This window comes from Clupea harengus, chromosome 24 (assembly GCF_900700415.2).
Source record: "Clupea harengus chromosome 24, Ch_v2.0.2, whole genome shotgun sequence".
NCBI lineage: Eukaryota > Metazoa > Chordata > Actinopteri > Clupeiformes > Clupeidae > Clupea > Clupea harengus.
The window spans coordinates 11,879,004-11,891,316 of NC_045175.1; the positions used below are offsets into that span (position 1 = coordinate 11,879,004).

The 12,313-nt window shown below is 39.9% G+C and overlaps 1 protein-coding gene across 1 annotated transcript; it reads left to right on the forward strand.

Moving 5' to 3' along the window:
- The first annotated feature begins 210 nt into the window (after window positions 1–210).
- On the forward strand, window positions 211–10,607 carry LOC116219062 (zinc finger protein 850-like). The gene is made up of 4 exons (XM_042703586.1): window positions 211–790; window positions 5,029–5,976; window positions 6,544–6,564; window positions 9,589–10,607. The coding sequence occupies exons 1-4, from the start codon at window positions 287–289 to the stop codon at window positions 10,351–10,353; spliced, it is 2,238 nt and encodes a 745-aa protein (XP_042559520.1). The 5' UTR covers window positions 211–286; the 3' UTR covers window positions 10,354–10,607.
- Window positions 10,608–12,313: the final 1,706 nt, after the last annotated feature.

Genomic DNA, 12,313 nt, shown 5'->3' on the forward strand with positions numbered 1-12,313 from the left:
CTGAGGAAAAAAGAAACAAAGAGAGTCCCAATTGGCTCACACCTAACCGAGCAGATGATGACACATACTGGAAAAAAAAACACATGAGTGTTTTCAGTGTGGAAACTCCTTTAAGTACACTTCTAGCCTCAAGAGACACCAGAGGATCCATACTGGTGAAAAGCCATATCAGTGCACTACTTGTGGGAAAAGTTTCAAGACAAACTCACATCTCACCTCCCATCAGATCATACACTCTGGAGAAAAGCCACATCACTGTTCAGAGTGTGGGAAGGTCTTTAGCCACATGTCTGCTCTCAAGGTACACCAGAGGATCCATACTGGGGAAAAGCCGCATCAGTGTTCTCAGTGTGGGAAGGCCTTTAGTAGAATTAATAATTTCAAGACACACCAGAGGATCCATACTGGGGAAAAGCCGTATAAGTGTTCTCAGTGTGGAAAGGCCTTTAGCCAAATAGGTCATCTCAAGGCACACCAGAGGATCCATACTGGGGAAAAGCCATATCTGTGCACTACTTGTGGGAAGAGTTTCAAGACAAACTCCCATCTCACCTCCCATCAGATCACACACTCTGGAGAAAAGCCACATCACTGTTCAGAGTGTGGGAAGGTCTTTAGCCACATGTCTGCTCTCAAGGTACACCAGAGGATCCATACTGGGGAAAAGCCATATCAGTGTTCTCAGTGTGGAAAGGCCTTTAGTACAATAGATACTCTCAAGACACACCAGAGGATCCATACTGGGGAAAAGCCGTATCAGTGTTCTCAGTGTGGAAAGGTCTTTAGCCAAATGGGTCCTCTCAAGAGACACCAGAGGATCCATGGTTCTGATGTGCTGCCCTGATAACACCAGATAAAGTTTTTACTTTCTTTAAAAGTTAAATGAATTGTAAACAAAATGTGATGTACATGATTAAGGCTAATTTCTTCATGTCTGAAGCATGTGTTGGGGTGGAGATTGAAACCTAAGTTTTTCAAGTGTGTGATGGTGTTGGGGAGATATGTGTGTGCTTTTATACAAACTACAATCTACAAGCATCTACTAGTGCATGTACAAGTAAAAGTAGTGTATGCATCAGCTGTCTAGATATGAGGCCATAAACAGATCATCATGTGAAGGCTGTGAGCTTGGCAACAGCTGAAATATGTGTTGAGTCTCGGGGCGGGGTGGGGGTGCACAGAAAGGGTGGTAGGGAACAAAGCATTGTCATTGTCAAAAGGGTACACAGACAAACATGGCTACCTCGAGAAAACAGACTCTGCACTCACTGTAGTAATCGGGTAGTGGAGGATGAGTTTCTTTCCTGACAGAATGTAATAAGAACAACAACATCAGGGAAACCTACTTCTCAAGAACAGAACATATTTGCTCTGGATGTATAAAATTGAAAAGAGAAGACAAATCACTCCTATGGGAAATAGGTAAATACATAGACCTAATCTCCTAGTGTCTACTCTCCTGCCACATATTGAGAGAGAATACCACATAACTGTAAATAATGAATAAAACATTAACATTTATTGTTGTTTTCTCTCTTTTCATCGGTTAATTACATACATTTTTTACTGAATGGTATGTCAGTTTATTTGATAATATATTTCACTTCACGATTTTTTTACTTCATTTATTTGTCCATTATCATTATTATTATTATTATTATTAGAAACACTATTATTCACACCAAAAAAAATCGACTTTGCATGAAGAATTTAATTGATGAAGAGTTTTAGGTTAATCAGAGAATACATACAGGTGAAAAGGCCTACGAGGGTTTTCAGTGTGGAACGGCTTTTAATCAAATGCATTACATTTACATTTAGTCATTTAGCAGACTCTTCTGTCCAAACAAGGGAGAGAACAGTCAAACAACGAGCAATAGAGACCTAGTGTAACAATAAATGCTAATTTACATAAGAGATAGAAAAAAGAAGTGCAGGAATGCAACTGCTGTAAGCAGGGCCGGCTCTAGCCCTTTGGTTGCCCTAGGCGAGATTGAGTTTTGCGTCCCCCCCCCACACATACACACACACACACAATACTTAACATCACTTTACTTTGCATAGCAGTTTTTTAACCCACTTATAATTCTACTATTCTACATTGCAGTTCAACAATAAATGTTGCATGGACAACAAACACCAGAATAGTTCCAGAACATTTTCTTTTTTATTATTTTAAATGATTTATTACACACTCAAAGTTAGGATTAAGTTAACTCCATAAACTGTGCAAAACACTCTTAAGCACCTGTAAGGACATTTAAGCAAATTATGACCCTCTATACCCTAACTATACCCTCTACAAACAAAAGTGCTTTTATGGATACTGTACGTACCACTACAAAATATCTCAAATACCTCCCTACAATTCTTCCAGTCTTTTAGGCCACTCCTAATGAAGTGGTAATTTTTCTGTGAAAAGAGCTTGCAGCAGAAGCAATACAGAGTATTGTTTTTTCTTGAATATACAAGCCAGCTTCTCTTGATTTTCTCCCCATTTACTAATTTCATGTAGAAGTGGTTGTGGTGGCAGCTTCTCCCATCATCTCTTTTTGGAAATGTAAAGTCTGGACTGGTCTGGTATGGTCCTCTGCAAACTAACTCTGTCCTTACCGGATCACAGAGAACCATCAATCACTCTGTAAGCAAGCATAAGTGACTTGAACTTAATGCGAGTGGACCACATGTGAAGAAGTATTGAAAGATACATACAGGAGAAATGCCCCAATCAGTGCAGTGCAAGTGACAAGAGATTCCCTGCACCCTAAGATCTTATCCAACATGAAATACAACAAATGGGCAAATGCTCATGGTTTTAGAAATCTTACAGTAACAGCTAAAGGTTCATCACACAGGATTCACTTTGGAGAAAGTGTCAACTTCTATCAGTGTCAACTGGGCTGTTGGTGGTGTTTGCAAGGTTTTTGCCTCCCTTTTAGGTCGTTTTGGAACATAACTCCTTATTGCTGCTTTAAGCAAAGAACCTCTTGAAGTATATCTGGTTGTTACAAGTGTGACTCTGTTCCTGAGCTGTATGTGTGAGGCTGAGCTCTAAGAGGAGAAGAACTGAATGTTTTTGGGACCATGTGTCTCTAAAGTCACTGTTATTTAGTGTGACCCATGTCACGTGTGCCTGGAGATTAACACCTTTTACTGTCAGACCAAGGACACTTAAACTGAGACTTTCTTCCGTCTAATCAGAGAAGTTGATGGATCTACTTGTGAAACCATTGCCTGACAAATCTCAAATGCATATCTCAAAATCAGAATCTCAAATGCTGATTAAACAACATATTGTTGAATTAACAGTAAGGAATTCAGTACAAACATACTACTAGCTCAGGATGAAGCATTACATCAAAAAAATGTATGATGCCACCATGGCTGAAAATGCACTGCAGGGGAGCACTGGAGGCAGGCACTGCTAAGACCCTGATGGCCAATGACCACATTAGACATAGCACTGCTGATAGCCTCATGTTGAGGATGAGTTGCTTTGTAAAACTTTTGCATTTCGTCAATGTTTTTTTTTTTTTGGAGTACTGCCAAGAATGAAGCTATTATTATTAATGTGAGTTGCATATGCTCTTGTGGTATTTTTAAAAGTAAGATACATTATCATATGAGGTCAAACCCCTTAAATTGTAGTTGAGTTGGATGCACCACTGCCATCCACAGTAAGGCAAAAACAGATGAAAAGTAAAGTATTCAGAATTAACTCGGGTAAATGTCTGGGATTCTGGTGCAAATGATAATGTCCTGTGTACTCACAAAAAAATGTTTTAGGTCCCATGAATTCTATTTATTTCCATTATTTTTGAAGTGGAGCTTCACACTGGTATGTAAGGTCTGATATTAAACTTCCTCTCTATCCTTATATCAATATGATAGACACACACACACAAAACAGACATGCCACATGAATACTCACTTATGCATACAGTGTAAACAAGCTTAGACAGAATGGAAGCTTCCTTCAGTTTACCAGCCCACCCCCATCTTCACTCTCCTTCCCCATCACATTTCACTTCACACCCCCAGCCCCCTACTACACTCCTTTGTGGAGTTTCTGCTTTTTTTTACTTAACTCACCTTTTCAAGGCTGGCACTGGGATGCTCTGGAAGCATACTCTAGGTGTAGTTCATCAGCAGTACAACTATACTGTAGTTCTGTGAAGATTTTCACTATATCGCAAATAGATAGTTTAACCGAAAACAGAACGTCTGAAATGTCTGGATTTACTAAACCGACACAACTGCCACCTTCAGTGAAGCAGGAGATAAAAGAAGAAGAATTTGATGATTTCCTACAAGAGTATCTGTCAACAACTCAGACAGTGGAAGAAAAGACTGGAGTGGAATATGAATGCAAGACTGAAATGTATATGTCACCTACCAGTACCTTGAAAGAAGAAAGGTATTCACCAATGGAAATCAAAGTTGAAGAAGAATTTGATTCAAGAGAATATGATGACTTTGACTCTTCACCTACAAGTAAGTTGCTTATTTAATGTAATGTGTTATGTATATTTACAATAGTTGAATTTTAGAGAATGGCTAACTTGTGCTTCACACTATTAAGCCTATTCAGACCTATTCAGGCTGTGAATACCTTACTTATGGGATAATATATGTAATATCTGTTTCCTGCATTCAAAGGACAGAAAGTGTCTGTAATCATTTTTTCTGAAGTTCTGTAATTCATGTGTGTGTATCTCTGTTTATATTTACATTTAGGCTCTAGATAGACACTTTTATCCTAAGTCACTTCCAAGTGATGTTCATTTCTAACAAATAACCAATATATCAAAAATATATGCCAGTATTGTAGAAATTCCATACCATAAAGAGGAGAAGAGAGAATATATTGTTTCATTTTTTTCTTCTTAAAATATTACAGGAGACATTCAAAGGATCCAATCTAACAAGAGTTGGAACTCTGAGGAAAAAAGAAACAAAGACAGAAGTCCCCATGATACTGGAAAAAAGCCACATGAGTGTTCTCAGTGTGGAAACTCCTTTAAGGACACTTCTAGCCTCAAGAGACACCAGAGGATCCATACTGGTGAAAAGCCACATGAGTGTTCTCAGTGTGGAAACTCCTTTAAGGACACTTCTAGCCTCAAGAGACACCAGAGGATCCATACTGGTGAAAAGCCATATCAGTGCACTACTTGTGGGAAGAGTTTCAGGAGGAAATCATGTCTCACCACCCATCAGATCACACACTCTGGAGAAAAGCCACATCACTGTTCAGAGTGTGGGAAGGTCTTTAGCCACATGTCTGCTCTCAAGACACACCAGAGGATCCATACAGGGGAAAAGCCGTATCAGTGTTCTCAGTGTGGAAAGGCCTTTAGTCACATGTCTTCTCTAAAGACACACCAGAGGATCCATACTGGGGAAAAGCCGTATCAGTGTTCTCAGTGTGGAAAGGTCTTTAGTCACATGTCTGCTCTCAAGGCACACCAGAGGATCCAAACTGCGGAAAAGCCATATATGTGCACTACTTGTGGGATGAGTTTCAAGAGGAAATCATGTCTCACCACCCATCAGATCACACACTCGGGAGAAAAGCCACATCACTGTTCAGAGTGTGGGAAGGTCTTTAGCCACATGTCTTCTCTCCAAAAACACCAGAGGATCCATACTGGGGAAAAGCCGTATCAGTGTTCTCAGTGTGGGAAGGCCTTTAGCCAAATAGGTCCTCTCAAGAGACACCAGAGGATCCATACTGGAGAAAAGCCGTATCAGTGTTCTCAGTGTGGGAAGGTCTTTAGTCACATGTCTAATCTCAAGACACACCAGAGGATCCATACTGGGGAAAAGCCGTATCAGTGTTCTCAGTGTGAAAAGGCCTTTAGTACAATAGGTCATCTCAAGACACACCAGAGGATCCATACTGGGGAAAAGCCGTATCAGTGTTCTCAGTGTGTAAAGGTCTTTAGCCAAATAGGTCCTCTCAAGACTCAAAGGGTGGTAGGGAACAAAGCATTGTCATTGTCAAAAGGGTACACAGACAAACATGGCTACCTCGAGGAAACAGACTCTGCACTCACTGTAGTAAACGGGTAGTGGAGGATGAGTTTCTTTTCCTGACAGAATGTAACAAGTACAACAACATCAGGGAAAACCTACTTCTCAAGAACAGAAGATATTTGCTCTGGGTTTATAAAAATGAACAGAGAAGAAAAATCACTCCTAGGGCAAATAGGTGAATACATAGACCTAATCTCCTAGTGTCTACTCTCCTGCCACATATTGAGAGATAATACCACATAACTGTAAATAATGAATAAAACATTAACATTTATTGTTGTTTTTCTTGTTTCATTTGGTACATTACATACATTTTTTACTGAAAGGTTTGTCAGTTTATTTTAAAATATTTTTCCTTTGAAACTTTTTTTAACTTCATTTGTTTGTCCATTATCATTATTATTATTATTAGAAACACTATTATACACACTAAAAAAAACCTTCTTTACATGAATAAGACTGATAGATCAGAATTGAATTGATGAAGAGTTTTAGGTTAATCAGAGCATACACACAGGTGAAAAGGCCTACGAGGGTTTTAAGTGTGGAACAGCTTTTAATCATTACATTTGCATTTAGTCATTTGGCAGACGCTTTTGTCCAAACAAGGGAGAGAACAGTCAAGCTACAAGCAAACGAGACCTAGTGTAACAATAAATACTATTTTACATAAGAAATAGAAAAAAGAAGTGCAGGAATGTAACTGCTGTAAGTGCAAGTTAAGTACTAGTCGAAGTGCAAGTTTAGGAAGGGAGGTGCTCTCTGAAGAGTTGGGTCTTCAAGAGCTTCTTAAAGGGCATTTAAGTAGGTGGGAGCAGAACCATCAATCACTCTGTAAGCAAGCATAAGTGACTTGAACTTAATGCGAGCACCTACAGGCAGCCAATGGAGCTCAATGAGAAGCGGGGTGACGTGTGCCCTCTTTGGTTGGTTGAACACCAGATGTGCCGTCGCGTTCTGGATCATCTGTAGTGGTTTCATCACGCATGCCGGCAGGCTCGTTAGGAGGACCACATGTGAAGAAGTATTGAAAGACACATACAGGAGAAATGGCCCAATCAGTGCAGTGCAAGTGACATGAGATTCCCTGCACCCTAAGATCTTATCCAACATGAAATAACACAAATAGACAAATGCTCATGATTTTAGAAATCTTACAGTAACAGCTAAAGGTTCATCACACAGGATTCACTTTGGAGAAAGTGTCAACTTCTATCAGTGTCAACTGGGCTGTTGGTGGTGTTTGCAAGGTTTTTGCCTCCCTTTTAGGTCGTTTTGGAACAGAACTCCTTATTGCTGCTTTAAGCAAAGGACCTCTTGAAGTATATCTGGTTGTTACATGTGTGACTCTGTTCCTGAGCTGTATGTGTGAGGCTGAGCTCTAAGAGAAGAACTGAATGTTTTTGGGACCATGTGTCTCTAAAGTCCCTGTTATTTAGTGTGACCCATGTTAGGTGGGCCTGGAGATTAACACCTTTTACTGTCAGACCAAGGATACTTAAACTGAGACTTTCTTCCTTCTAGTCAGAGAAGTTGATGGATCTACTTGTGAAACCATTGCCTGACAAATCTCAAATGCAAATCTCAAAATCAGAGTCTCAAATGCTGATTAAACAGCATATTTTCAAATTAACAGTAAGGATTTCAGAACAAACATACCACAAACTCAGGATGAAGCGTTACATCTACAAAAAATCTAATTCGACAAAAGTGTGTGAGACATAAGTGTGCAATGAGGATGAAGTATTATTCCGCCGTGGCTGAAAATGCACTGCAGGGGAGCACTGGAGGCAGGCACTGCTAAGACCCTGATGGCCAATGACCAGATCAGACATAGCACTGCTGAGTTGCTTTGTAAAACTTTTGCATTTCGTCAATGTTTTTTTTTTTGTTGAGTACTGCCAAGAATGAAGCTATTATTATTAATTTTGAGTTGCATATGCTCTTGTGGTATTTTTTAGGTAAGATACATTATCATATGAGGTCAAACCCTCGAATTGTAGTTGAGCTGGATGCACCACTGCCATCCACAGTAAGGCAAAAACAGATGAAAAGTAAAATATTCAGAATTAACTGGGGTAAATGTCTGGGATTCTGGTGCAAATATTAATGTCCTGTGTAGCCGCAAAAAAATAGTTTTTTAGGTCCCATGAATTCTATTTATTTAAATTATTTTTTAAGTGGAGCTTCACACTGGTATGTATGTATCTGATATTAAACTTCCTCTCTATCCTTATATCAATATGATAGACACACACACACACACAAAACACACACACACACACACACAAAACACACATGCTAAATAAATACTCACCAATGCATACAGTATAAACAAGCTTTGACAGAATGGAAGCTTCCTTCAGTTTACCAGCCCACTCCCATCTTTATTCTCCTTCCATATCACATTTCACTTCACACCCCCAGCCCCCTACTACACTCCTTTGTGGAGTTTCTGCAGGCTGAGCTATGGCCATGCCCATCTGAAGACCATCAGACGTGTAAACGGTTCTCATAGACATTGTAATTCCTGCCCATAACCCTTTGTCATGCTAGTTTGCATTTCAAAAGCTCCTGCACCTGATTGGCTAGGTTTGAATCCAGAGAGATAATAGGTCAGGCAGAAGAAGCATTATATTAACCCCAGAGCGTGAAGTCAGATAAATAAACTCACCTTTAAAGGCTGGCACTGTGATGCTCTGGAAGTATACTGTATGTGTAAGTATACCAAGGATAGTTTGACCAAGTTTTTTTTTCCAAAACAGAACTGAAGTCTGAAATGTCTGGATTTACTGAACCAACACAACTGCCCACTTCAGTGAAGCAGGAGATACAAGAAGAAGAATTTGATGATTTCCTACAAGAGTATCTGTCTACATGTAAGACAGTGGAAGAAAAGCCTGGAATGGATTGTGAATGCAAGACTGAAATGAACACGTCACCCATCATGACTTTGAAAGAAGAAAAGTATTCAACAATGGAAATCAAAGTTGAAGAAGAATTTGATTTAAGAGAAAATTATGACTTTGACACTTCACCTACAAGTAAGTTGCTTGTTTATTGTTATGTGTTATGTATATATATATACAATACTTGTATTTTAGAGAATGGCTAACTTGTGCTTCACAATATGAGACCTATTTAAAGAACACAGAACTGTGAATACCTTACTTATGGGATACTACCTGTAGTCTGCTGCATTCAAAAGAGGAAAAGTGGCTGCAATCATTTGTTCTGAAGCTCTGTTATTCATGTGTGTGTATCTCTGTTTATATTTACACTTAGGATAAAAGTGTCTACCAAGAGCCTAAGTCACTTCAAAGTGATGTTCATTTCTAACAAATAACCAATATATCAAAATGCATATCAAATATATGTGCCAGTATTGTAGAAATTGAAAACCAGAAAGAGGAGAAGAGAGAATATATTGTTTCATTTTTTTCTTTTTAAAATATTACAGGAGACATTCAAAGGATCCAATCTAACCAGAAATGGAACTCTGAAGAAAAAAGAAACAAAGACAGAAGTCCCCATTATACTGGAAAAAAGCCATATCAGTGTTCTCAGTGTGGAAACTCCTTTAAGGACACTTCTAGCCTCAAGAGACACCAGAGGATCCATACTGGTGAAAAGCCATATGAGTGTTCTCAGTGTGGAAACTCCTTTAAGGACACTTCTAGCCTCAAGAGACACCAGAGGATCCATACTGGTGAAAAGCCATATCAGTGCACTACTTGTGGGATGAGTTTCAGGAGGAAATCATATCTCACCTCCCATCAGATCACACACTCTGGAGAAAAGCCACATCACTGTTCAGAGTGTGGGAAGGTCTTTAGACAGATGTCTGCTCTCAAGGTACACCAGAGGATCCATACTGGGGAAAAGCTGTATGAGTGTTCTCAGTGTGGGAAGGTCTTTAGACAGATGTCTGCTCTCAAGGTACACCAGAGGATCCATACTGGGGAAAAGCTGTATGAGTGTTCTCAGTGTGGGAAGGCATTTAGTACAAATGATCATCTCAAGACACACCAGCGGACCCATACTGGTGAAAAGCCGTATCAGTGTTCTCAGTGTGGGAAGGCCTTTAGCCAAATAGGTCATCTCAAGGCACACCAGAGGATCCATACTGGGGAAAAGCCGTATCAGTGTTCTCAGTGTGGAAAGGCCTTTAGCCAAATAGGTCCTCTCAAGACTCACCAGAGGACCCATACTGGGGAAAAGCCGTATCAGTGTTCTCAGTGTGGAAAAGCCTTTGGCCGAATAGGTCATCTCAAGACACACCAGATGATCCACGGTTCTGATGTGCTGCCCTGATAAAACCAGATAAAGTTTTTACTTTCTTTAAAATGTCTTTGGTTTAATTCATTTTAAACAAAATGTCATGAACATGATTACGGCTAATTTCTTCATGCCTGAAGCATGTGTTGGGGTAGAGATTGAAACCTAGGTTTTTCAAGTGTGTGATGGTGTTGAGGAGGGGTGTGTGTGCTTGTATACAAACTACAATCTACAAGCATCTACTAGTGCATGTACAAGCAAAAGTAGTGTATGCATCAGCTGTCTAGATATGAGGCCATAAACAGATCATCATGTGAAGGCTGTGAGCTTGGCAATAGCTGAAATATGTGTTGAGTCTCGGGGCGGGGTGGGGGTGCACAGAAAGGGTGGTAGGGAACAACGCATTGTCATTGTCAAAAGGGTACACAGACAAACATGGCTACCTCGAGAAAAACAGACTCTGCACTAACTGTAGTAATCGGGTAGTGGAGGATGAGTTTCTTTTCCTGACAGAATGTAACAAGTACAACAACATCAGGGAAAACCTACTTCTCAAGAACAGAAGATATTTGCTCTGGATGTATAAAAATGAAAAGAGAAGACAAATCACTCCTATGGGAAATAGGTGAATACATAGACCTAATCTCCTAGTGTCTACTCTCCTGCCACATATTGAGAGAGAATACCACATAACTGTAAATAATGAATAAAACATTAACATTTATTGTTGTTTTATTCTTTTTCATTTGGTACATTACATACATTTTTTACTGAAAGGTTTGTCAGTTTATTTTAAAAAAAAATTCCTTTGACGATTTTTTTACTTCATTTGTTTGTCCATTATCATTATTATTATTAGAAACACTATTATACACACTAAAAAAAAACTTCTTTACATGAATAAGACTGATAGATCAGAATTGAATTGATGAAGAGTTTTAGGTTAATCAGAGCATACACACAGGTGAAAAGGCCTACGAGGGTTTTAAGTGTGGAACAGCTTTTAATCATTACATTTTCATTTAGTCATTTGGCAGACGCTTTTGTCCAAACAAGGGAGAGAACAGTCAAGCTACAAGCAAACGAGACCTAGTGTAACAATAAATACTATTTTACATAAGAAATAGAAAAAAGAAGTGCAGGAATGTAACTGCTGTAAGTGCAAGTTAAGTACTAGTCGAAGTGCAAGTTTAGGATGGGAGGTGCTCTCTGAAGAGTTGGGTCTTCAAGAGCTTCTTAAAGGTAGATAGGGACGCCCCTGCTCTGGTAGTGCTAGGGAGTTCGTTCTACCAACGTGGAACTACAAATGAGAATAGTCTGGATTGACGTACTTGCACAGACAGCAGTGCTAAACGACACTCATGAGACGAGCGCGGCATCCTGGGTATAACATTTGCCCTTACAAGGGCATTTAAGTAGGTGGGAGCAGAACCATCAATCACTCTGTAAGCAAGCATAAGTGACTTGAAGTTAATGCGAGCATCTACAGGCAGCCAATGGAGCTCAATGAGAAGCGGGGTGACGTGTGCCCTCTTTGGTTGGTTGAACACCAGATGTGCCGCCGCGTGCTGGATCATCTGTAGTGGAATCTGCTTCTATATTAACTGTGGCTGGTGCAATGACGTGACAGTGATCCAACAGTACTGTTCTCCTGATCTGGAATATTTTCTTATCAATTGCAAACCCTTCTACTCCCCCCGCTAGTTCGCTTCATTCATTCTGGTCGGTGTTTACATTCCACCGCAAGCTAACGTGCAAGAGGCACAACTCATGCTTGCCGACCAGATACTATGTGTGGAACGGACTAACCCGGACTCCCTAGTTATTGTCCTCGGCGACTTTAACAAGGGAAATCTCTCCCGCGAACTCCCCAAATAAAAACAATTTATTAAATGCCCGACCAGAGAGGAGAACATTCTGGATCACTGCTACACCACATTAAGCAGAGCCTATCACACCGTCCCCCGCGCTGCACTGGGACTCTCGGACCACGTCA